Below are 26,436 nucleotides of genomic sequence, written 5' to 3' on the forward strand. Positions count from 1 at the left end.
ATTATCCTTGTCTTTTAATGCTATCGACTTCCCCCAATCGATGTTAAAATAATAAAGCTGCTCCATGAAACGATATTGTTCAGTGATCTTCCAACCTCCTTTGCCCACATGAGCATGTATTCCAGCCGTTTTTGAATACGTTCATATTCCCTTATCGCAAAAGATCGGACTTCGATCCGTAGCTATAGGGGCCTTTTGAACCAAGACCCTGACCCTGGGAATACTTTCTGAAAAAGCAATGACCGACGATCGAAATGTCGCTTGTGGATTTTTTATTCGAAGGGCGGGACTCGCAGATTGAGGTAGATCGGAACATTTACAGGAATCGATAGCACTGTGGACTTTTTGCCGGGGAGCTGAACTTTCCCACGGAGAGTTTATCTCCTATGCTTGGGCTGCTCATCTCGACGGGCGTCTTCCTCCGGGCACGCTCCTGGCGTGACCTGGCAGCTCTTCTGACAATTCATAGGGGGATCTAGACGTAATATGATCGAGTTCAAAACAGGGGATACAGTATAAAAAGCGTTTGTGCTCTTCGCAGGCGATAAGTTTATGCTCTCAAAAGCTTGAAATCTGGTTCAGAAAAGGTAAACTACGTCCTCGAGGGACTAGTTTAAGGATCGAAACTAGAAAGATTGGTCTTCGTGATGCGAAGTTCCTGGGGGCGGTCGGTAGGTCGCGGGGATGTGGACAGGACTCTGCTGGCTGGCGAGGTACTCTTCTAACGAAGCAGTCTGCGAGCCTCGACGCTGTCTGTAACGAATTTTGGGCAATGAGTGAGGACCTCCAGCGAAAATGGGGCCGCGCCGGCTCTGCCGCGGCAGAGTAGTTATCAAGCGTGAATCACCGGCCACGGCAGCGGATTATCTGCATGTTTCTGCGTGTTGACTATTTCTGAGTGGGTGTCGGAGCTATTGGGCGGGAAACTGATGGAACGGATACGAGTGGTCGGGAATGTGTGGTGAGCGATGGCTGATTGAATGAATACCCCGGCTCGAAGAAGGGTGCTTGTTCACTGGTCGGACTCGGTGGCGGCCAGACAACCTTACGCCTCCCGACCTGGGGCGAGCGGGCGAATGGCGGCGGGGTTGTCATCCTCTCGCGTTCCAAGTCTTGCTGATTCCACTGAATATCGTGTTTCAGGTCGCCCATGGGCGTCGACGGTCGTTCGCGGTCGACAGACGATGCCCTCGGTGGAGGCCACTGATAAACCTTTCTTGAACTGCCGTGGAAAGAGTCTGTAACACGGTCGCTGATGAAATCATGTGTTGTCATGAATTATCATCACACCATAGGCACGTCACGCAACACCAACGAATCACTATGGAATGCGAAGCACGAGAAAGAAACAAAAGCAAACGCCGGCTTCTTCCGAGCAGATACCGATGACAACCGTAAAGCATGGAACAGAGATGATTATTCCGCCAACTCCGGCATCTTGGGACCGACTGAGCCGTTGGCATCCGGCTGAAGTGCCACGGTAAAATGATGATAACAAGCGCGGCAACCGCCCAGTATCTTAATCAAAGCACCTTTGAGATCACAGCACCGCTTCTCCGAACTTCCTTCTGCCTGAATGGCAACGGTAGGAGCGAGTTCCGCGAATCTATGCGTGCACAAGCAGCATGTCGAGCTAGTCGCAGTCCTCATGCTCAACCCGTGCTCCATTCATTATCGAGCTCGGAGCGCGAGTCCGCCGGATGTGAACTTACTTTCACGAGAGAAAGCGGGTCGGACCAGGACTCCGTCCTCGCGCTGGAAAAAAAAGTCGGTCACGCATACGATTCTCGGCCCTGGATCGGAAGAATTCGAGTTGTGGTCTTCAATACCTTCGGCGGCCAGCAAGCGTCCAAATTCTTCCTCTGTATCTTCGGAGACGGAGGCACCTGGGGCGCGCCCATCTTGGCTCGCTCACTGTCAGCGATTTTCTCCCAGTGACTCGCCTGGCTCCCGACCCTGGAAAGGAATATACTTGGTTGGATATCCGGTTTGGATATCTTTGGCTACTAATTCCTCTTTTCCCCTCAATCGATGAACTTCCTCTTTCGCACTCCGGCCCGTGTCAATGGAGACACGATGCCGAAATGAATGGCGGAACGGTTTCGCGAGAAAAAGAAAATTCGAGTCGCCACAATACAAGACTTGTAGGAAGTCAGATGTCGCCTCGGGCCTGGAATGTATGCAGTCACATCCAGCTGTCTTCCCGAAGGTCCGCGCGGGTGGCAGAACCAGACAGGCCGCAAGCGAAACTCTCAGATTAATCATCCTCTGGAAACCGCCAGAGCCAGAACCTCGAGCGAAACTCGGGGAGGAACCCGAACGGGCAACGCGGAACTCGGGCCTGCCGGCTCAGCTCTCTGTAAGCTCTGTTGAGTCAGAGCGTCGATCATCCGCTGGCAGCGATTCGACTTTTGTTCGAGGATACCCACCTCTCGGGCCTTAGCTCGGTCGGTCTCGTGACGAGATGCTCTTTCTTCTGCATATCCTTCTGGAGTTGTTGGGTATAGAGCTCCTTGCTTCGGCTGATGTGTTCCCGCTGTCTGCTCTGTTCCTCCAGATAACGTCTTCGTTCTTCCTCCTGCTCCTGTTCGAGTGTTTGCTTGCGACGGAGCTCTTCTTCGTAAAACCTTCACAGTATGAGAGGATTTAGAAATTGGCGAAATTATGGAAATCTTCGTTCAATTTGGGATGCCTAAGTCATAAGAGAATGCGTAGGATCTGAACCTTTTGTATTCTTCCTGTGTCCTGGTCTGCCCCCTCTCGAAGCGACCCTCGGCCCTCTGTTTGTCGAGTTCTTCCTTCTTCTTGAGAGTCTCCTCGTACATGCGGATGTATTCGGTATTGGCTCCGGGAGGTGGTGGTGGAACAGATCCAGATCCTCTGGAACCAGGAAGGATTTCGGTTAGCAGGAGTATTTTTTTCCGAGGAAATAAGAAGAGTTGACACAAATCTTCATCACAACTAAGATGTTCCCGATCTGTTGCGAACCTTCTGAGAGATTCTTCGTATTGTTTTCTGTAGTCCTCGATCGAGCCCGGTTGATGACCTCCTTGGGAGGGACGTCTCTTTAAGAGCTGCTCCTGGTACTTGCTCACATAGTCGGCGTTCGATTTCGGACCTTGCGGCGGAGGGCCTTGCTCTTCACGTTGGCGGAGATATTCCTCGAACTCCCTACGCTGCTGTTCCTCCCAGTTCCTGTCCACCTGGAATGAAGAGAACTCAAAGTGATTCAGAGAATGAATTCTGAATTTCCGACAAGGCGCCGTGAAGTGCTCTCTGTATATCAGGTCACTATCGATTTCTTCCCACCGTCAACGGCTTCTTCATCTTGTTCCGAAGCGAGCGACGCCGCGACCCGAACCGAGCAACTCCCGCGTTCGATGTGACAGACGCCTTCTCTCTTCGGAAGCATTTATGAACTCCCGAACTGAGAGAGTGGGCCATGACTCATAGACAGGTAAGAAATTCCCGTTCAGCGGAGAGGGAAACTCCGACCGCACGTGACCTCTTAGGTGACGTAAGACAGAACCGTCTCGAAATCAACCGCCGGACTAATCGATCAAAATCGAGTGATGGCCGTTTCCGTCTCCGAGTCTCATTGGCTCAGAGCTCTCGATCATTCCTCGGCAAATGAGTTCTACGGCACTCGGAACTTCTGCCGGTATCTTGTCATCTCGCTGAAGAATCGCGCTGTCACGTTTACCGCTGCGACGGTATCGTCATGAGCACTTGACTCGTTCGGCTATTTTAGGACTCTTTGAGTCATATGCTGGTGAGGAATTCCTCCCGACCAGCGAAGCCTCGAGCCCTGCACGCTTCTCAGGGATATTCGATTTAGAAGTGTTTTTTTCCCTTCACAGTCATTCTTCTTCGTATTCTACCTATTCGCAAGCCGAATGTATTGACCCCTCGATGACACGTGGATCGTAGGTCATCCCTGACAAAATTGTGGGGGACAACGGTGAACACTTGAAAAATCTTACGAACCTTCCTTTGAGCCCTAGGGGTCGGCGGCGGTCTCTGCATGGCCGCGACCGGCTGTCTCGGCGGCGCGTTGGACGGCGACGGAACCTGCTGTTCTGGCTCCGACGAAGGGACCTGTGCAGCTTGTTCCGGAACAAGTTTCGGGGCCTGCTGCTGAGGCCTCGGTTGCTGTTGCTGGGGCTTCGGTTGCTGTTGCGGGGGTGGAGCCTGCCTTGGTTCGGGTGCCTGATTCAAGGGACGGGGTGGAGGCGATCTGGACTTTGTTTGCGGACGTATCGCCTCAGGAGCAGGCTGGAGAGGTCTCGGGGGAGGAGATCGGCTCCTCGGCGGGGGAGAGCGGCTCTTGGTCGGGACCTTGACACGTCAATGAAATCGCTCTGTTAAGCCATGCTGACCGCTTCTGAATCCGAACCATTGAGGACTTCTAGAACCTAAGTCAGTCTACAACTAGGTAGGTAGAAAGCATGAGGGACGCGACTGACGGGGGAGGTCTCGTCTCTGAGATTTGAGTACCTTTTGCTGAGACGTTTCGTGCCGGATTTGATGAACTTGTTCTTGGTGTTCTCGTTGTTCGACGACTCGTGTGTGTTCTTCGACCTGTCGGTGCTCGTGATGCTCTTGTACCTGAGTGCGTGCAACTCGAAATGGTTATGTGTACAGTGCTCATCTTCCTAACCGCAAGCTCGTCCTCCTCGACGACTCACCGACCCATAGGTGGTACACTCGCCCACCGCCCGCCACAGACTCAAATGACACCAGGCGATGTGCATGGTCGGGATACAACAATCCCGGGCTCATACGATTTCTTCATCTACAACTAGCACGTGATTCAAAAACGGGTATCTAGCCACGGTGCGACGGAGTTCCGACTCCACTAGAGAGGATTCCCCAATCTGTCCCAAGGATCGACAGAGAGACGGTTCATGCCCATGTCAGGTTAATGTCTGGATTGTAAATCGGGGCGAAATCCACTGCCGTGGTGGTCAGCTGGACCGCGGGAGGTACGACATGCCGTTTGTGTGAGGCGGTTTTCGGGAGTGCAGCAGAAGAGTATGGAACGTTTATATACCTCATGTGTAACTTGGCGCACCTCCCGTCGCTCGATCTGTGAGCGGATGAATAATTAGAGAGGAATAGGTGGAAAGGCTGCCAAGACTTGGAGTTGGCAGCGAGGTCGGAAAATCCTGCTGCCAGGGGAATCGTGAGAGGAAGCTGATAGATAATCTAGGTCGGCCCTTCGAAACATCTTGCGCGTCATCCTACTCTTGTACCTGTTGGATGTGTTCGGCCCTCTGTTGTTGTATCTGTTGGGTTTGCTGGATTTGTTCCACCCTTTGCATCTGATAGGTCCAAGCATGAGTGAGGTTAGCTCAAGATTAGTCAAATCGTCCGTGGAAACGTGATTGAGATCAGATTAGCTCCGGACGAGTGAGTGTCAGGGCCAGCGAGCCCCAAAAGCTGAGAGAGCGTGGGCGCGTTCGTTTGAGCAGCATACGATGAGTGATTCAGTTCGGTTCAACTCGCTTCCTCCGATGTATTGCGGATTTTATCGGAGGGAACTGAAAATAGACTGGTTCGTCCATGACGCGGAAAAAATCAAGCTCACCTGCTGGGTTTGCTGGATCTTTTGAACCATTGTCTGCTGACCCCCGGGCTGCTGGCGGATCTCCTGAATTTGCTTGAGTTGCTGTTCGTCGAGTTGGGTCATCTTTCGCTGCTGATCGCCGTCAGTCTATAGAAACGGAAGAGGTCGAAGCGGAATCGAGTTAGATGATGATTCTCGGATGATGCTCCACTCTCCTAGGGGGAGCAGAAGCAATCGATCTCGATGGCGGAAAGGATTCTCGCAAGCCCCCTCCCTCTCAGAATCGTGATGTATCCCGCTCTCGGCACGGAGCATTTCCCCTGAACTTCGAAAAACTCCCCGACCGGGCTCAGGTGAGCGGCCGTCCAGGTGTGAGGAATTAAGGAAAGATCGAAGAATACTAAAGATGAAGCTCTGTACCTGCTCGGAGTTTTGTTGCTGAACTTGTTTCTTGACAGTGCGATAAGTGCGAAGTACTTTCCTCCCGTCGGGTAACGTCTCCTCCACCTGACGGATCTGTCCCACCCGAAAGAGCACGTTTCCAAAATATTAGAGGAAGCAGCAATCGACGAAGTCGAACATTCACAATTTATCTATTCTATTCGAAGCTTAGCAGCCTTTTGTTAGCGACACGCCGATAGCTACAAGAAGGCTCGGACATAGCGGTCTGCAAGAAAGTCAAGCGAAGTGAGCGGGATCGAAGGTATACTCACGCTAACGTTTTCGTCGTTCTGTTGCTGAACCTCTTGTTGGGCAGGTTTCTTGGTGCGAATGACCCGTCGGATGACCTTCGTTCCATCCGGGAGAGTATCCTCGAATTCTTGTACTTCACGATCTCCATCAGGAACGGCGACGGGGGCGGCGCCAGCTTTCTTAGTTATGATCCTCCTGATGATCTTTCTTCCGTCTGGAAGTGTTTCCTCGATGGTCCTGACGTTCTCTTGCTCAGACATCCTGTTCCTTCGATCGTCGGTGGCTCGTTGACGTTCAAGTTCTTCGTTCTGACGACGTTCTTCTTCGTACCTCTCTTGACGACGGGCAGCTTCGCGTTGATGCCACTCGTCAACTTCGCTTCTCTCAGAGGGCAGGAAACCAGGCTTGGGTCGGGTGGGTTCGAATCCCGCTTGATCGGGATGCTCCCAATATTCAGAGAGAGCTCTGACGGGCACCGAGGGAACGATTTCTACGGAAAATTAACATCATTGAGCCTTGCGAATAAAGAAATTCTCCGCGACGATTGAAGCTCCGCATGGAACCCCCGGATCTCCGAGTCGTCGTGAAGCGTCCGGCTCTCGACTCTGACTAGCGCCGAGCGTGATTGGGGCCGCGCCGTCCCATAGCCACCCGGCTTCATCCGGTTGATACCGTCTCTGCCCTTAATCGAGTGACAATGAGTTCTTCTTGTCAATCTCGAATCGTCTAATACCGCGAATCCGCCTTCCGCGACCTGCATTTATCGAGGCGCGAACACGATCTTCCTCGCCAGCAACCTTCAACATAGTTGTAACGTCTCAAGGACGTCGGTAGCGAAACGTGAGCAAGGTCTCCCGCCGAGACGATTCTCCAAACGTGACTCAACCGCACGCGCGACACTTCTTTTAGCTTGTCGCTCATCCATCCGGCTGCGGTCGCCCACGAGCTATAGCCCTATAGGACGAGGAAGAAGACGATCGTCTCTCACTCGACAGTCACTTCGAGGATGGTGGCCCCGATGTTTCCCGTTGTGACGGGAAGGTCCGTCGAGAATCGACCAGCTTTGTGGTATCGCTATGAGCTACTCGAATCGAGTCTAACCCGCTCGACGACGGGCGACCGTATCGTGAAGGGAGGATTTTTTCGAATCGTCTTTAGGAAGCCAAGAGCTGCTGGGGGGAAGCACGGATTCTCTATCAGTATCCTGGAGGTATCGTGCATCCTCCAGGCTCGAGAATCATTTGGAGTCCGAAAATTCGCCGCTGTCTCCGCTGGCTCTTCCGGCAGGTCGGCGACTCCGCTAGGGGCGCCCGGAGTGCTTTCCATCTGCAGTCAAAGATCACAGTCATCACGTTGTTCATATTTATGCTTTTTGTTTGGAACTACTCGGCCGCGCGGCACGAGTGTTTGTCACATGCTCGGAGAACTTCTCTTATGGAGTGTAGCCTGATTCCAATATATTCCTGACCAGATTGGCGTGATGGCAAATCTAGCCGTCAGTGACTCAGAGAAGACTTTCATCATTCACGGAGTGGAGGACAATCTCCGGTGCGACGGACGGGGTTGTCTCGACTACCGGCACATCGAGTTAGAGCTCGGTGCTGCGCCAAATTGCAGTGGTTCATCGCATGTGAGGATCGCGAATACCGATGTACTGGTTGGTATAAAAGCGGAAATCGCGGCCCCGGATCACGCCGCGCCTGATAGGGGTCGCATAGAATTTTTCGTCGATCTGACGGCTAACGCGGATCCGGAATTCGAGGGTACCGGTGGTGATGAACTCGGCCAGCAGATCGCTGGAGCACTGGCAGAGGCCTACGTATCGAAGCGCTTCCTCGACCTGAGCTCGCTGTGCATAGTGAAAAACCAACAAGTTTGGGTTCTGTTCGTCGACATTCTGATCCTTGAACTCGGCGGGAGTCTATACGATGCCGTTTCGATCGCGGTTAAAGCCGCGCTTTACGATCTGCGCATTCCGAAGCTGACTGTGTCAATCGGAGAAGACGGTAAACCGGAGATCGAAGTATCTGATGATCCCCACACACAAGAGCCTCTAGCCATCGCAAACGTGCCGTGCTTCGTGACTCTATCGAAAATCGGATCCCAGTTCGTCGTTGACGTCAGTCAGGAGGAGGCCGAGTGTTCCACGGTGAACATGTGCTGTGCAATTGCTCCGAACGGTCGTATGGCGACAACGATGAAGACCGGCGTGGGAAGTCTTCATCCAGACAGTCTGATAGAAGCTCTGCAATTGGCTCAAGAGATCGGAGTCGCCCTGCACAAAGCACTTCATAAACAGTTCGTCAAAGCCCAAGAACTCAGTGGACGAACTAATGGTTTCTTGTTATAGGTCGAACCTTTGTCGTATCGACAATGGTCGACATTTTCGGACTCATGATGACCTTGTAAATTAAATCAATAAACATTTCATGGCCCGATTATCATCGAACTGATTCTTCGATCCCGCTCCGGATCCCAACCCGGCACTAGAAGCGCACGACATTGCCGCCCGCCGTGGGTTTGAGCTAGTTAATTAGTCTGTTTGACTGTCTGACGAAAATCTTTTGATTCGATCCGACTGTTTTCCTGTCTGCCTGTTCGGTTTGACCAAGTCAACCGTCGCTCGCTTACCCTCGTCGTCCTCGTCGGCTGATTCGTCGTCTTCGCTTTGGTTTCGAGGTAGCGGGTGGAATCTGAAACATCGACTCATTTTTAACAAGCTCTGATTGTTGTCCGCTCGGTGCGAGCTCCCCTTTTGGACAGTCGAGCTCTCCGAGCAACTATTTCAAGAAACAGAGGGGCATCAGATACTCGAGTGCTGCTCGCAGATTGGGAAACAAATTCGCAAGTTCGCTCGGAATTCCGGGATACTCTCGATGTCCGAAGAGGTCATTGCAGAAGGTATGAGCGCGAATCTCGGGGGAAAATAAGACCATCGAGTCCGGGAATCCATTGGAGATGAGCCTCCGAACCGGGAGGGATTTTCATTTCAAGCGGAGGCGATCCCGTCAGAATGAGAGCATTTCTGCCCTCCGTCTCAAGGCGTGAAGCACAGTCCCCTGCAGGGAAGGAACTACAGTGACCAAAAAACTTACTCTTGTAATTTCCTTTTGGGAATGTCTGGACCGAGATTCCGATCGAGGAAATCGTCCCTGGGAAAAAATCCAACTTAGGTGAGATAAGACCGCGATGATGTCGGTAAAGTCGAAGTTTCAGATCAGTTTTCCTGGAGCGCGCCGTTCGGCCAAGCTCCCCGACACCCCACAAAAAACCTCTCTGGTGAAACAGGTATCTCCTTGCAGAAATAGGAACCGCTCCCCTTCCCCACAGTATTTACTTCGTTTTCGACTTGCATACATTACTCAACAATGCGTCTCGGCGCAGTCCCTGAGCCTGTAGCTCGGGAATATCCGAGCATTAAGCAGCGGTCTTGTTGAGCTCCCGTCGCTGTCGTCGTCGTCTTGAACAAGTTCGCCCCGAGAGCGGGTGGACCGCTGTGATCAACATTGTCACAGAGTGTTTTCAGTCTTGTTCAGGGACCGGCTACGGACCTAACCATAATGAGCAACGGCGTAAGACACCGCGGGGAATAGTTTCCTCGTTCCTGACAGTGAAGGCTTCGAAGCTCGTTCTCGGGACCGAATCTTTTCTGGCACACCCACTCGCTACTCGATTTGATCTTGAAAACTGGTTTTACTGTACGTGGAGAATCAAGCGAGTCTTTTCGCTCTTCACGAGAGCGCAAACGGACCTTGAGGTTGTATCTGAATTTCCCGGCGATGGGTCGCCCGGATTACCAGTCCGGCTGCACTCTCTAGCCGGAGCTCACAGGTCGCGAGAGATATCCGGATGCTTCGAGACGCAGAATCGACCTCTGAGCAGTCGACCGATCGTGAAGCCTGAGATGTTCGATACCGGAGAATATATGAGTTCAAGTCACAAATCACAAGACGGAATTCCGCGCCTTCAATACCATTGGGAAGTTGAAGTTCCTCGCAGGAGGGAAAAACCTCGCGAGGCGAGCCGGCCACCCCGGCCTTCTCGCCGTGGGCGAATTCCCGAGTCTTCGCGGCGGCGGCGGCCGATAGCAAAAGCGCTTTTCACAGGCCGAAACAAACTCGGGACTGTCCCGTCTATCGATCAGACTGTGAATCTTTCTAATGAGAAACCGGTGTGCTAACCTGGAGGACAAGCACAGCTGATGATGATTTGCGAACGTTAAATCCGCACGCTGCGCGAGGAACCTGACCACAAACACACAGTCCACTAACCAGAGACTCACGGGAGCAAGAGGCTAGAGGCGAGGAAGGGTGATGTGTGCACGCGCGGCGTACCACCACCGCTCTTAACCCTGGCTCGCTCACAGCCTGCCAGAAGCGACGACGACTGACTGGCAGACCCACAAAGAGGGTGAACGGAGTTCCTATATTTAAACTAAGCGAGCAAAAGGGCCGCGCGTGATTCTGGCGGAACATCAATGGAGTGCGGGTGTGTTCTGCGGGAGTTCCAATCGGAGCGTTTTTTCTGTCCGGAACAAGGCAGTCACATAGAGTCGGAGCGGGAGCCGTTTCGATCGGAACGAGCTCCGAAGTTCCCGTTATCATCTTGCGAAGGAAACATCCACGGAGAGCCCGTCAAATATATTTAGACTGGAAGAGGACGAGATGAAAAGCGAGCGATCTCGAGCCCACACGCCACATGAAGACGAACTCGAGATTCGCTGGCACCAAGTGAATCACTGGACAATTTGAGAATATTGTTGTAAGCGTGATTAATGCTCGCACGGCCGCAGAGGAACACTGAGCGTGTGCCGTTTCTGATATGATAAGGATGATTTATGTTTATTATTGGAATGCAGCCTGTGATCAGAACGGGTTCATCAGCGAACACGTCTCCGACATGAAATCGACGTCTCAAGATGGATCGAGTGCCACGGCTTGGTATAGATAGAGCGAGAACGTTGCCCGAACTGAAATTTATGATAGCGGATCGTCGACGGCACGGGCGACGTCAACGTGCTTCTCGTTCCCGGGAACACTCCGATTCCGATACTCGCGTGGGAGACTGAAGCACAGCCGATAGCTCCGCGAAAGATGACGGCGATACGCGATGCTTTGTATCAACCGTGGGAATCGGGAAACGGTGGTGTTCAGATTCCCTGATTTTCCGCAGTGTCCAAATAATTCCTAATTGATGTGGACTTGCCTCAGTACCACGATCTCCAGTTGAGGTGTAGGCATTCTCAGAAGCATGTTGATGTTGTTCAGGTTGAGGCCATCACGGGGATCAACTTTCATCCGTCCGACTTGGAGAACACGATCGCCATCGCAGAGTCCAAATTCTTCGGCCAGACTCCCTGGTTCAACCTGAACCAAGAAAAACACAGGATGCTTCAACCAGGAAAAGTGTAAAGTCTGATCGGCGCCCGAATTCATCCTCCATGTCAAGCAGTCAGATGGTGTCATTTCCTCCACAAATATCGATGATATGATTGAAAACTCATCCGGTTCATTCGATGATTTTACGCGGCTACAGCTTCGGCACAGGTCCAGAGGAGGCTCACCTGCGTGATCCGTGCAACTCCATCGGGGCAGGGGACCACGTTGAAACCCCACGGAATCTCGTGCTCTTCCCGCTCCAAGACCACCAGCTGAGCGCCGTCTCCCATATCCACGAAAAGAACAATCACGGTTTTCAGCGGCTGGACGGCTCGGTCAACTCAAACTCGAATAGCAAAGACGCCCGCTTTTGAACGTCTAGCTCTAAACGCTAGTCAGCAAACTGACTGGCTGGCCGTCTCACCGACTGACGTCTACGCCGAAGGAAGGCTGTGGCCTATGAGTCTCTGTCGATATTTTGGGTTGGACACTACTCACCTCGGAGAGGGCGGCCCTGACACACGTATGACTCATTAGCCGTACTCAGTTTTCGGTAATCGTATCCCCTGGTGCACTGTCGGGCGACTGCATGGTCTCGTAGGGACAGGAGCACAGCATTCGTCAGACCCGAGAGCACGCAGATCGCCTCGAAGTAGGTCCGTTGATGTCACTTAAAATATAGATGATTGCCTCGCGGTAGCGACAAACATCAAGGAGCGCGATCCTTCCTATGTCCAGAACTCCGATCCGAATGCGGAGCCCTACATGGTGAGGAAGTTTCCCATATACCGGGCAATCTCGGAAACGCTTACAGTTTCAGGGTTACTCGATCGAATTCACTCACATTGCCGCAATCTCTCTAGACACTCATCCCACGCGCATCTCCCGGGGTCTCTTGATATTTGACGAAAATTCCCGTTTTCGTTCACGGATTTCCAAGAGCTGCGTCAGTGAGAAGCATTATGGTTTTTCGCATCTACGATCCAATTATTCGTCGATTTATTCATAGTGAAATAATGAATAATTAGGATCAAGTCGGAGTGGGCGTCTGACCGATTGCATCGATGACGTTCTCGACGTACTTATTCCCTCGATTTCGGAGCATGATGTACTCTTCCGCAGCCCATGCCCCGGAGGCTCATCACGGAGTCTTTGGAATAAAGTCGGAGCGAGATTTCTTACTTCCGACTCCACCTCCGCAAACTCTTCATTTGCTGTGTTCCAATTCCGCCCCGCTACCGTCGGAGACAGTCAGTCGACCGGCCAATCGAAGAGGAATTCAGTTCTGGGTGAACAAGTTGATTACCGAGCAGAAGCTCCACCGACTCTTCCGTCTCCGAGTCTCTTCTATGCAATCAACGGCTATTCACTCGGAAGGATGCAGAAGATGCAAGCGAGTGAGCTTCGCTTCGTCAGTCAGTCCGCCCGCCCGCCCGCCCGTCCTGCCACACGCGGGGCTGTCAGCCAACGGTAAGCCGTCGACTTCGTGCGGCGGGAGCTCGACGTTACAGCCGCAGAGAAACGCAAACGTACAAATTTCGAGTGCGAACGGAGCGACGAAACGTTAATGGAAAACCGAGAGCAATTCTAGAGAAGGTGTTCGAATGAATAGACGAGCGGACGCGAGAGAACACGGGCGGAGCCCGAGAAACGCGCCGCTTCAGTCTGCCTTCCTCATACGAGCTCTTCCCATCTCACCGTCGCCTCTCATCCGCACACCTGTACTTTCTTAATTTCGCGAGACCCCGTTCCGTTTTTACTCCGTTGGCTTTCGATCAGTTTCCACCGCCCCTTCCGGCATCGTTGCCTTCTCCTTGAGCTCGACGGAGCCGAGAGCGATGAGCCGCTTTCGGGTCCGTAGAGTATAGTATATTATGTGTTCTTAGAATTCGCGAATTCTCTACTTCCAACGGCGGTCGCAGCGTCGGAATTGATTATCATTTACCCAACAGAGCGAGCTCCACCGCATTTCCAGTCTAGAGCTGTCAACTTGGGTTATCCAATCGCATCTGTGTCAGTCTGCGATCTTCTTCAGGGGTCACCGAGAATGACGACTCATTTCAATGAGGGTTCCCAGGCCAATGAATGAGAGAAGCCCAATTCCGAGATTATATACTGGCTTCTCGATAAGAAAGTTGACAGAAGAGATCGAGAGCTGCATTCGCCAACGGCACCTAGATCCGCGAGGGTCGTGTAATCGGAACTGTACCTAATGATGAGACTCCCGACAAGAAGAAACCGAGATAAAGCCCCGTGTACGATCGAGAGGCGGAGCGAGTTGGAGAATCAAAAAGGTGTCGCGCGGAGCGAAGACGGAATTCTGAGACATCGACTCACTCATTCTCGAACTTGAGGCTCGGTCTTAATAAGTTTCTCTTGTTTGCAGTCTCGACGGAAACGCGGGTATTTACCTCCAGCTTATCGATATTCCATTTCCGGATCGAGCCGTAGCGTTCCCAATTGTTCCGCTGGTTGTCGCGGGATCGCGCGTGAGACGTCGATTTTCCGCTGCAGCAAAGCGGGAAACATCTATATGGAAGAGGACATCGAGCGAGAGGGAGAGCAGGTATGGACACTCGGTGCGCGATGGATGTTTCATTTTTTCATTCTATGGATGTGCGGAATTGTAGAGCTCGCTGCTTTTGTGTCTGCCGCTTGCCTGACTGAAGCTCTCACGTCATCGCGGGAGGATTGGTCTCGTGTGTGGGGGCATGGCATCGGCTCCGGCAAGCTAGTACTTCCTCCCATCCGAATTTTTCTCCTGGTCAGCGCGGTCAGACACGCGGCCCCTCACGGGAAAAAGGGGAACTGTGGCACCAGTTGCCTGATGGGGATTCATTCCGGTTATCACTTTATAATAATGGTTCCGCGCTCAGCTACAGTAGGACTTCAGACGTTCACGGGGACAGAATGCCGAGGGCGATATGGCAGCGAGCACAGACACGGTTACACGGAAAACACCAGTCCCGGAATAAAGGAAACTGAATAACGCCATTTCTCGCCTTCTGGGGTTGAACAAGTGCATCATGGCTCCCCATGAAGGAAACTCCGGGAGGACGATATCTGTGATCCCCAGCGCTCGTCCGTAAGCGTAGCTTCACCCCGATGGAATCATCTCGAGAAATCAATCAATTCGAAAGCCGTTCCCGAGCGGATGTTGCGATAGAGGTTCGGCCTGGGGCGCTCCGATGGCCACCCGGCAGGAGAGAGGATGGAGGTCTCCCCCAGAAGAGGATTCCGTGAGACTTACTTGGAAGAAGCTCCTGGGATGAACCCTGATTATCCGCATCGACTCCTCGCGCTCCTCGAAGTCATCTTGTCGGTAAGTATCGAATGATTTGGAGTTCGCGGAGCGTCTGTTCGAGAGTATCCGCCAGCTTCTACGTTATCTCACTAATCACGACTGAATCCAATAAGATTGGAGAAGACGACGGAAAATGGGCGGCTCGGTTAGCTGCATGGGCCTTCGAGATGAGATTCTGGGAAGCTCAGTCGAGATGCTTTTTGTTGAAATCCTCGTGAATTCAGGAATCTCAACGCTGACCCCGGGAGCGCTCTGACTGAAATCAGGAGGAGAATCCCGATTTCACGCTTTGAAATGGAATTAGCTCAGAGTCACTCCTCCTTAAATAGAAGAAAATCCACGGGCGTGAAACACACTGTGACCCGTCTTTTCCTCCTCAGGTTCACACATAGAGTTCAGGTTGGAGCGCCTTAAACGAGTCCCAGGGTTCGGATCTTTCGAACGTTAGACGCCGATGGAAACTTGAACCTTTCCTTCATAACCTCTCTCAATGCCCTGAAGCCTGTCGGCGGACTCAACTGTTCGGAGTAGGAATCGGCCGAATGAAAACGCGGAATTGAAGGTCAAAAGTCTGTTTTCGAGTGAGGTTGCTCTCGCAAAAAGGGATTTTCTACCAAACTCGCAGCCGTGTTTCGATCGCCGGTGAGCTCGGAGCGAGTTGCGAAGTTGGGGAAGATCGCCAACTCCTATTTCGGCGAGCTTAGTTGTACTCGCATTTTGATTGCGGGTATCGCAGACGTCATCCTGGCCCCGATGAGTTTCTTCCTGAAGCTGGAACGATAGAAGGCCTCGCCATATACCTTACCGTCTATCTATTTCTGTGATGAGACTTCCCTCTTCCGCACAACTCCTGTTCGAAATAGATGATGACCCCCACAAGGACTGAGCGGGGAGCGACCGACGCGACGGGGGAAGGGGAAGGAAAGGTCCCGCCGTTCGCTAACGGGATCCGAGGTGACGACGAAAAGAAAGCCGAGCTATTAGCGATAATGCACGCTTCCTCCAATGAATAAACAACTGTGAATGCTGCTCCAGCCGTTCCAACGGTCGCCAACACTTCTTCACCTTCTACGAGCCTGCAATTAGCTAACTGTCGCCCCCAGCTGCAAACTGCACGAGCCCTTCCACATCATCGCGGTAGTTGTCCGCGGTCCGGGCATTGGCGTCAAGTTTTCCATCGAGAGCAGTCGCTGTAGAATGAATGATCGAACCACAGTGAGTGGTATGAGCAGCAGCGCACCCGAATCGATATGCGCGGGGCGAAGGGGTCAGTGTATTGGAAGACTGGAGGCGAGGACTCAATCAAGGGGAGGAGGAAGCTGAAGTCATTCGAAGTCTGAGTATCGCGGGCGGAATTATGATTTAACCCGCGGGAACTCATGGATCATGAGGCCCTTCGTCAGAAAAATTGAATGCGCTAAATGGCATCATAGATGATGAGTGGCTCCTGCTCAGAACCACGAAAAACGAATGCTCGTCACTTCGTCAATTGCTCGGTCGAAGAACCGACGTGATGTTCCGTGAATGTCGCACGTGGTCGCGATTCGTGATGTTGCCGATCGCCCACCGACTCGTTCGGTCGACCCAGGTTCCGGGACCCTCTTCGTCGTCGCGTGCTGAACTGTTTAACGGAGACTCCAATCCAGTCTTACGCTACAATCCGCTATTATTTTCCGGAGCTCGTTCGTTCCAGCTCCATTGAAAGCCGAAATCCATTGAAAGGGTTTCCTTTGAGTGGACGGATCTGGAGAGCAAAGGGGATCGGGTTGGAACAAGCTCGGGCCCCGCACGCTTGTGTCGGCGCGGTGGTCGCAACGGGACCGGCTAGTGGAGCTCATCCTCCGGACCTACAAGCGTCATGCGTCGCTCTCCGCCGCGGGATGCAGGTCAACCAGATGGATTTCGGCACGCCACCCGGTAAAAGTCTATATAAATGACTTGAATGATTCAATACGATATCGAGGCGGAAGTTCCGGGTCGACCGACAGACCTCGACCGGCGACCGCACTCGACTCCAAAGTTTCAGAAGCTTTTGTAGTAGTTGCTCTGTGTCAATGTTCATTTTCCGCTTGCCTTCACCTTTGTCGACTGGCTTGTCAAGTTCGCCGAGCCTTCTCCAGCGCTTCTCGGTTCGGCTGCCGCCGCCGTCGTCGACGCTTCCGCGGCCGCCTTGCGAACTTTTCTCGTCGCGCCCCCGAGCGCAATGCGGGCTCGATGCGAGCGAGAAAAGACTGCGGGGCAGTGTGGGGATGGAATGGAGGGTGGAAGGACAAGGGTACGGCAACGATATTTATATTGATCTTGCCTTGGGCGGTGTAATTTTATTTTCAATAATCTTGTCGTCGCTGAACGGAGCCGTTGCCCGCAAGCCAGGCAATGTGTCGAATTTTCGATGTTCAACGTTGATGTTTCCTGACCTTCCGCTGATTCGCTTCGGCGCTCGACATGGTGTTCCGCACAGACTAGTGCGCGATCTCCAATGTCGAGTCGATCGCTGTCTACGCACATTTTTTGTTTATTCTCTGACATATTCCCTGGGGGTGACGGACAGGGGCAAGCGCAGATTAGCTTCCGAGTACACAAATCCGATGGAAGAGCGTTTTATTAGACAGCCGTTGTTTTTTTGATCAATACTAATTAGTCGAAAAGAACGAGCGACAGGCTACAGCGACCGGAATTCCCAACGGTACGACACCGCGAGGACTCTCATACCGTATTCACTCGGATGATCGCTCATTCCTGGTGGGCTTAAGAATGTCCCCAGACTTTCAGCGTAACGACGGTGTCATCAGAGCCTAGGTAGGTAATTGAAAAGAAATGATCGAATAATGAAGCATAAATAATTTGGAGTCTCTCGATGCGAGATCATCGGTCTCATCAGGACTTTCGCAGGAATGGGACGTCAATGAGCATTCCCATGCAGTTGCTGATCCGTGCATCAGTGCCAAACCCATGCTGATTTCCATGCTCCGAGTGTCGCTTGACGGTATTCGGGATCTCCTCGCATCCATGACTGAAGAATCACTGGAGGCTCGACGTGGAACTCCACCACGATTGTATCAAAGAGGTCACATCGACAGGGGGAACCTGAGGGATAGCGAACCAGCAAGGGAGAACTCTCGTCCGTGACATTCATGCCGTCAGCACCGCCCCAGCCAGGATGCGCTCCTCTGCACCGAGAATTCCCAGGAAAAAGGCCATCGGGGAAAACTATACGCGGATATCGTATCCGGGGGTATAGGAATGCCCGAAGGAGGAGGCCCTAAGGAGAGGATTCCGTTCGACGAGTGCTCTGTATCTACTTGAACTCGTCCCCGAACGGCTGACATTATTCTGGTGAGAATGAACGGTGGAAACAGACTCAGCGGGCGAGAATATGATCAGCCGCCGAAAAATGCGATTTTGACATGAGGGGCATTCTCTTCACACAATAGCCGTGGTCTCATTCTCAATAATTATTCTTTCGTTTGATTCCAATCAGGTACTTTCCAAGTCCCAGCGAACGGCCATACCGATGGGCCTGCCCTGGTCGCGCCGGAATCGGTTGTCGGCTTCATTCTCAGAATTTATCCGTATCAAAATTGAGTCCGGCCTCTCGCTGAAAGCACGATGTCGTATATCGGCGTTCCCCATCGCTAGAGCCGAATTCGAGCGAGCGCGCGCATCTTGATTGCATCCGAAGATGTACGATTCTGTCACATATTCATACAGGATGATCTGGAATCAATGTAATCTCTCTTCAGAGGACGACCTGCGCGAGGTCGTCTCCAATCATCTCACAGTCCATCGTCGAAATAAGGTCCTATGAGCGAGGCATTGAAGTATCAGCGTCACTCGAGACTCCCTCTCTTCATTCCGCCTGATGTCAACATTATCGTAAGCCCGTATGTTCGGGGTAATGTAACTTTTTATGGACCATTAAGGTTTACTTGCCTCGACTTGTTGCTGCTACCGCCTACGGTGCCGCGAACGCCGCGGGTCCCTGCTGTGGGCAGGGCTGTACCACAGGGTTCCGCGGTCCCTCATGCTTGACTCACCTTATCGTTCCTTTAAAGACTGCTGCCAGCTACTTTGAGTTTTTTCCACGAGTCTGTGATGCTTGACAGAGTTCCTAGATGGGAGTATGGCGGGATCTCAGGGAGCAAGTCTCCTGCGACCTTCGCGATTTTCCTCATCGGAACTCAGTCACAAGCCGCACATCAACATGTCGGGAGCTCTGTACATTGGAGGCAATGCTCATTTGATTGGTTCGGAAACAATGGGACATCAGACCAGTCGATAGACTCGTCAAGAGGCCGAATACTCACAGGGGAGGGCTGCATCCGAGAAGCTGATAAGCTTACGCGAATGGACACCCGGAGATTTCCTGACGATGGTTTGATCTCAAGAAGAATAAGGCTTCTCACTAAACAGATAGGTTCCGAGGCGGGGTCAGATAGAGGGATAGTAATCGGGAGGGGGAAGGGGGCGAAGCAGACGGCAGGGGAGCGCGGACGTAAGAAATCCGGACAAGAGGATGCGAGAGCCTGCCTTGCTGCTTCTGTGTGGAATTCGCAGCCGGAGAGAATGGAGGCATTGAAAAATGCCCGCTCTCCGGTGAACGAAGTGATTAGTGGTGTAGGGAAGCATCACACATTCTTCTTGCTTTTTGACATTATCTCTCGATATCGGGGTCAGAGGTGCAGCTTGGAGAAAAATGCCCTCGATGATCAAATCATACTAACTCGCGTCGAGACCCGCGGGACAATGAATCCGTCGAGCGACCCGCGGTCAGAGCAGACGGTCCTCGGAGCGAGACGCCATTTCGACGGCTTGGTCAAGACTGGAAGCCGGGCCCGGGACACTCCGGCGAACGGCGCGAAATAGAGGGGAGTCACTAGCGAGGAAAATCCACAAATTGATAGAGTTCAGCGAGAGTAATCTTTGGAATAAATCCGATAGTGATGCTCGGTCTCGCATTACTCTTCAACGCAGAGCCGGCGAGGAGCGGAGGCGAAAGACGTCGTCTCGCCCAGTCTCGTGGTGTTATCGGCTACTGCGGTGACGACGACCGTATCCCCTCTGCTCGTGTAGAGTTTCCGTGACACACAGCCGTGTGGCTTCATCGGAATCGTCTACGATGGACGGCCGAGTGCATCTGGATAATCCTCATCTCAACAAGGAAGGTCAGAACGACATCCTCTACCATATTGGTCTGTCGAAGTCGCACGGCCTCAAAAAACTCTTCTCGGATTTACGCTTCGTCTGCATGGGTGGCACCCCTGCTCGCATGGAAGCCTTTGCGAGATACATCAAAACTGAATTGGGTATCGAGTTGCCCACTGGGGCGGATATTTACGACATCGCTGGTCTGGGACAGCGCTACGCCATGTTCAAGGTGGGCCCTGTCCTGTCGGTGAGTCATGGCATGGGAGCTCCCTCGGCATCGATTCTGCTGCACGAAGTTCTAAAACTTCTGATGTATGCGGAATGCGAAAATGTGATCGTGATACGGATCGGAACCAGCGGAGGAATCGGAGTCGAGCCCGGCTCGGTCGTAGTCAGCAGTGGGATCCTGACGGACTTACTCGAGGAAACTCATGAGTTCCACGTTCTCGGCAAAGTCGTCAAACGGCCAATGACTCTGGATCGAAACCTCGCCGAGAGTATCCGCGCAGCCGGTCATGATGCGCATCCTTCATTCAATACAGTTCTTGGTAAAACCATGTGCGCCAACGACTTCTACGAGGCGCAAGCTCGTGTTGATGGTGCTATCTGCGAGTACACATTGGACGACAAGATGGATTTTGTGAAGAAATTGCGAGATATGGGTGTAGTTAACATCGAAATGGAATCATCTGTGTTCGCGGCTCTCTGCGCTCATACGAAAGTGAAATTCGCCATGGTGTGTGTGACGTTGGTCGACCGACTAGAAGGAGACCAAATTCTGGCTCCCAAGGCCCTTTTGGAGGAGTTCCAGGATCGTCCTCAGAAGATAGTGTCCGCCTTCATCAAGCGACAGCTCGGATTGATTTGAGGGTTCCGTGAACTAAAGCAGCTTCTTGTCTATTCGATCCTCGCCCGCAGTTCTACAATACCCACGGCCCGCACTCCATTTTCGCTCAACTCTCCACGTGACGAGTTTCACCTGTGTAACCAAGTTTTAGCCATTCCTTTTGTATACTGATACCGGGACGTCGCCGTGAATAAACTCGCGGCACGATTCCTCGAGGATTCGATCTGATGTAAGCGTGAGAGACCGCAAGTTTTGATTTGAAGGCGAAAGCGCTGGACAAGTGCATGCTTGAAACCGGAATAATTGCGACGATTCGCGCGACCAGACCCCGTGGGGGACCTCCGGCAAGACTCTAGAAGAGTCCAGTGAGATTGGCGGCGGAGCTTCGGAGCATCGTACACTCACTTTGAAAACTCATGATCTCGCATTATTTGAAGATCACGAGTCCGTTTTCTCAAGAAGGAGGTGTGAGTCCGAGGGATGTGACTCTACTCAAGCAAGGCTTAGGCACCGCAAGATACCGTTCATATCATGGACACAACGAGTAGCAGGGATCGACACATAGGCTCAGATGAAACTAGAGCTAGGTGCCTCAATTTCAATTAGCAGCATAGGCCATCAAAGCGTCGCTCCGAATCCGAAGGGTGCAGACTTGGAGAATTTGTTGACACCAGCATATAATGAGCGATCATCCGATCCGATCGATATGTCCTCTGATAAGATGAGTCGCGAGGGTTCAGAAAGTACCGAGTCGGACGCGACCCGAATGGATACTTCGAGCTCCGTTTTGGATCTGATAGAGAAAGATCGATGGAAATCGATTCGATTGCAAAGTGCAGAGAAGGAAAGTGCGGGAAAATCTCGAGCCCGTTGATCCATTCGTGCATCAAATATGTCACTTGAGCGTTTATGATTACCCCAGCGACGGTTCGTGAGTGTTTGGCGCGTTCGTGGCCTGTCGTGCGTACGAATTCTTCACGGAACAGCAGGAATCACATGACATCACTCAATCCCTCACCGTCCGGCACGGGGAAGATGAATAAGGAACACCCAAGTGAAAGGAAGGCTGATCGCTCTTAATAGACGATGCCGAGCTCCCCTGATGCCATAATAAATTTTATGAGCTGAGACTTCCGATGTACGCTAGGAGCCATACCATGAGGCCCAGTGACCAGCAGCGGAGCTTCGTAAGAATTGTTCACAGAATTCCAAGTGAAGTCTCTGGCTCTTCTGCAGAATCCTGGTTTATGAAGTGCTCGGGCCGATATACAATGATTGGTCCTCCATCGACCTCGCTTCTGGAGTGCTGCAATCTCTCGTGTGGTCGATTGTAGCCGCTGGGAGGACAACTCAGCAAGGCCGGGGCGGACTATGGAAGGTGTTCGTTGTTCTCACGTTCTGCAAGCCGCGCCAAGGAACCCAAGACAGATGGAGGTAATCCTACACCGTGCGGCTACCGTGGCCGCTCGTTCCTCCGTTTGTTCCTTGCCCTGCCGTTGAGAGACCGAGCGCGAGCCCTTTCCCCCCCCCCCCCTTTCACTTCGCCCCGTGTGCTCTCGTGGCTGACTTGTGTGCTACAGGAGAGCGTGCTTAGGTACGTTACTGGGTTTCATTGCCCGCTTCGGCGTCATGGCGCGCGAAGCCCCCAGCACCAGTCTTGTGCCTCGACCAGGGACCTCAGGTCGCCGGGCAGCGCGCACCGAGCCCCCAGCTCGTTCGTCCTTGCCGCTGCCCCGAGTGGATACCGGAGACCTCCCAGCTCGGCGAAAGGGAATCTGCGGAATCATTTGTCACCGCTTGATGTTCAGGTGTCGATTGCAACTCGTTGGAAGCTGTGCCGGCCGCGTGTACTGCGCGAGTGTCTTGTCAGCGAGTAATTTCATCGGGACCAACGATAGCAGCCTCGGAACGATATCGGATCCCCGGTAAGGGTCACTGCGCCGAGCTCGTTTCCCCCATCTTTTGTCTCGCTGTAGCCGGAATCTGTTGCGGGATGTACGCATCCGAACTCGAAAAATCCAGCATGGATCAGAAGCGATTTTTTCCCGGAACTCTCCCTTGTTCATCGACGACCAGGAGATGCAAGTTCGGCAATACCAGCGGTTCGAGTGAAGTTTCCTTCCTTCCTGGAACTCGGTCGAGTGCGACCGACTGGATCCTCGATCACGACCATGCCAACTTTTAAAGACGTTTCGACTCGCTGCTCCTGCCATCGCGTGTCTCTTCTCCAGGTGGACGGGTTGGTGAGCCCCTACCTAGCCGTCTGCTGCCGGAGATGTTGGCGAGTACTTGCCAGCCTACGGCGCACACAGGGAGCGGGCCGAACGCGAGGAAACGAACGAGGCCACCGACGGGAAACGAACGGAAGATTGCTGACGAGGGACTTCAAAGTGTGAAACTCTCTCGTGCGGAACCCCTGCACCCTTGCCTGCACTCAATGTTTCTCTTGACCCGGTACGGAGCTAATCCGACCCGATATCGCCCGAGAGCGCCCTCTCTCAGACTACGGAGTTGGAAGTTGGACTAGAACTTGGAAGAGCGAGACAGCGAAGTTTCTTCCCATGTGCCAGGCATCAGAAGCAGGACGGAATTGCCAAGCTCTTCGGTCGACTAGAAGGGGTGATGTTCTAATATGGAAGGGCGTCTGATACAGGACGTCCTAATTTTGCTGGAATCGTGGAAGAATCTCAAGGAACCACGACTACCGATCGAAATTCAGAATCGTTCTGAATGCCCACGATGAGAACCCGGAAGGATATCGATGGCTCTGAGATGGAATTTCGAAGATCATCCGGGCTCTCCTCCTTGTCTGTCCAAGAAGACGTCATACATTGGTTAAACCGATGAATATCCGGAAACTCGCTTTGTCTCCAGCCTGAGGAAATTGATTGAGCTTCACTGGCAGGATTTCCTCGCGAGCTGAAAGCCAGCGACGGGAGTCCTTGTCCTCGGAACACTCAGTACCCTCAGACAGGACGGCACTACGGTCGCATTACTTCCGTTGGAATTTTTCTGTGTTGATCTGGGACACAGTGCTCATGCCGAAAATAGAGGCACATCCCCCCACGACACCGACTTCGCCACTGTCTGCTTACCGATCGATTTTCAGGTCCCAATGCTGTCGGAGAGAATCTCGAATACCAAGAGTCAGTAAGGGACGGATATTTGTCTTGTCATGCGTCCTCTCCGCTCAAACTCACAACATTCGACAAGCCAGGGAAATGAGTTTTCGGACGGTCAACAGTTTCAGGGGTCGCTCCTGTTCGGCGATTGACGTGGGCGTTGGCGCACCTATTCGATGAAGAGCAAAACGCACACGAGTGAGCCGGCAGCTACGGGCGCGGCTTCATTTCCGGAGGCCCGAGCCCTCGATAGAGGATCTTTCTCGTCGCGCTCCTCAAAGAGCCGGCCGTGCTGAAAGAATCACGCTCAAAGACATCGATATCGGGAACAGGTTCGTAGGGAGCATTTTACCCACAAGCGAGATGATTCAGTGCGGCGAAATCGACGCGAATTTAGCGAAGCCCGAACATCTCCCGTTGAGATGCTCTCATTTCACGTGACCCGTAGCCCTTCCTCTAGAAAATCCCCAGTGACACGGTAAGATGGAGCGAATCTGGGTCGATTATCCCGGGGTCTTGGATGAAGCCATTGATGAAGAATCAAGGGTTCAAGGATGAAAAATGCACCTCTCACGCAATGTCACCGCATGGCATCTCTAACAATCAATAGCAGCATTGGAGAAGGAGCGCAGGATACTCTATCTTTGCTTCCACCGACGCCTCCGTCGCCTGTAATTAATTTCTGTTTTGCTTCATCGCCCTCCGGAGGGGAAGAAATGGAACTACTTTCCAGCCGCGTGCCGCCACTGCTGCGCCGTAGAACGGCTCCAGAGGAGACCGGAGAGAGAGAGGAGAGACGAGGCGAACGTGAAAGCCTTGAAAAGGCAGCGCTTCGGAATGGGCTGCGAAGGCGGAATATTTATATGGCGAACGCCCATGCTCGAATCAATCATGACCTTCATCAATAATTTTTAACCGAACAGCACGAAGACGACGCGGAGCAGGCTCTTCTGCTCGCTCCTTCGTTCGCCGTCGGCGCCACCTCTCGCAAATCGCCTGTTTCCCCTAAATTGTACACGCTGTTGCCACCGACAAGATAATTCGCTGGACTCACACAAAATGCTTCAGCGTCCATCCAGACTTCTATTGTTTTGACATTGGGTAGACCTTCTTCGGAGAGACAAGAGTTCGCCAGAATTCACTCCAATCCAAAAGCAAAAATAAAACGATTTTCCAGACGGAGCACGCTCCATTCTGAGCTGAACGGAAACGTAGACGGGCACATCGAGCTTTCCCGAGCGGGTGATTGTTGCTTGCAGCTTGGTGATTCGTATAATGGTCGGGGCCGTTGTTGCGCTCGTTGGCAAGCTACAACCACTTGCCCTAATCGAAGAAACATTCAAAAGCTTTCTCCCGTCCGGCCCTCAATGCGTTGAGAGCGCTAGAGTAAAGCCTCGGGGGAGACAATCGGATTCCCTCACACCAGCCCGCGCGTGGTTCGGAACGTCGCGTCGGTGGTGAGCATAAAATGTCATTTCGGTGCTGAGAACTCATCATTGATTAATGGTCTTGTCTCCCTGCAGCCCCAAGCACTTGCATATTAAACATTAATGGAATTCGAAATAAGTATTCTGAGCGTCACTGGCGAATGTTAGCCATGCATTTCCCATTTTTCTTCCCGTAAGTCGGCTGTTGCAGAAAGGAGAGCTTGTGAATTCTCGGGGCCTGCTCTGCTCGATAATAACTGCGGCGGTGCGACGATGCGCAGTCCGTGGCTAATGTAGACTCTGTGAAATTATCCATTTCGAGAATCGATTATCTATGCGGAAAATCGATTTTTCGAGGAGAACTTCACCGGTAGCTCAAGGGAAGGTGCGTCGAAAGTCATTTTTTACGCTGCATCGGATGCCAGACCTGCGTTGGAAATCGGGTCGATCGCCTGTCGCCTGTTCTCGGAACATTGGTCGCTGCTCGAACGATGATTCGCCGATTCTCCGAATGTCGCTGCTGATGTGGAGGGCTCCAGTCATCAGGAAAGATTTAGCGATTCAGGTCGGGAGCATTCAAAGAATCAGAGGAAAGGAACGGAATTACTGCGACTTACCGCGAGCCCAAGACTTCGCTTACCATTGGTTCTTCCATCGAGCGAAGTCGTTAAGGTCGGCTCGTGGAAGGGGACGATTTCGAGAGGATGAGAGAAAATGAGATACCGAAGGCATGAGGATGAAGACGGAAATTTTGGAGGGCGATGCCTTGCGAACGATTAGGTCTGTCGCATTCCTAGCCCGGGCTCAGATTTGAGGTGTAGATTGACTCATGTCAGACGCTCTCAGTCTATCGCCTTTCGGTCTATTGTAGAAGCGAGAGCAATCGTCACCGAACCACATCGACGTACTCTGGACATTCCTCATTCCAGCCTGCAAAACTTTGACTTC

The 26,436-nt window shown here is 52.5% G+C and overlaps 3 protein-coding genes across 3 annotated transcripts; 2 read left to right on the forward strand and 1 right to left on the reverse strand.

Moving 5' to 3' along the window:
* Positions 1 to 264: 264 nt before the first annotated feature.
* LOC100897443 (trichohyalin) lies at positions 265 to 11,930 on the reverse strand. Its single transcript, XM_029111239.1, has 18 exons — positions 11,826 to 11,930; positions 11,468 to 11,628; positions 9,358 to 9,414; positions 8,894 to 8,955; positions 6,283 to 6,752; positions 5,990 to 6,085; positions 5,591 to 5,716; positions 5,248 to 5,324; positions 4,467 to 4,608; positions 4,132 to 4,338; positions 3,988 to 4,074; positions 2,989 to 3,203; positions 2,725 to 2,880; positions 2,430 to 2,627; positions 1,830 to 1,956; positions 1,713 to 1,755; positions 989 to 1,238; positions 265 to 753 (listed from the first exon to the last, which is right to left on the reverse strand). The coding sequence occupies exons 1-18, from the start codon at positions 11,928 to 11,930 to the stop codon at positions 627 to 629; spliced, it is 2,706 nt and encodes a 901-aa protein (XP_028967072.1). The 3' UTR covers positions 265 to 626.
* LOC100897593 (exosome complex component Rrp42) lies at positions 7,639 to 8,687 on the forward strand. The gene has a single exon (XM_003742534.2). It carries the CDS (start codon positions 7,743 to 7,745, stop codon positions 8,610 to 8,612), a length of 870 nt encoding a protein of 289 aa, XP_003742582.1. The 5' UTR covers positions 7,639 to 7,742; the 3' UTR covers positions 8,613 to 8,687.
* An 8,083-nt stretch (positions 11,931 to 20,013) lies between the features above and the next one.
* Positions 20,014 to 21,010, forward strand: LOC100897739 (uridine phosphorylase 1-like). The gene has a single exon (XM_003742535.2). It carries the CDS (start codon positions 20,064 to 20,066, stop codon positions 20,958 to 20,960), a length of 897 nt encoding a protein of 298 aa, XP_003742583.1. The 5' UTR covers positions 20,014 to 20,063; the 3' UTR covers positions 20,961 to 21,010.
* Positions 21,011 to 26,436: the final 5,426 nt, after the last annotated feature.

The sequence above is a fragment of the Galendromus occidentalis genome, unplaced genomic scaffold (assembly GCF_000255335.2).
Source record: "Galendromus occidentalis unplaced genomic scaffold, Mocc_1.1 scf7180000077427, whole genome shotgun sequence".
In the NCBI taxonomy this organism is placed as follows: Eukaryota; Metazoa; Arthropoda; class Arachnida; order Mesostigmata; family Phytoseiidae; genus Galendromus; species Galendromus occidentalis.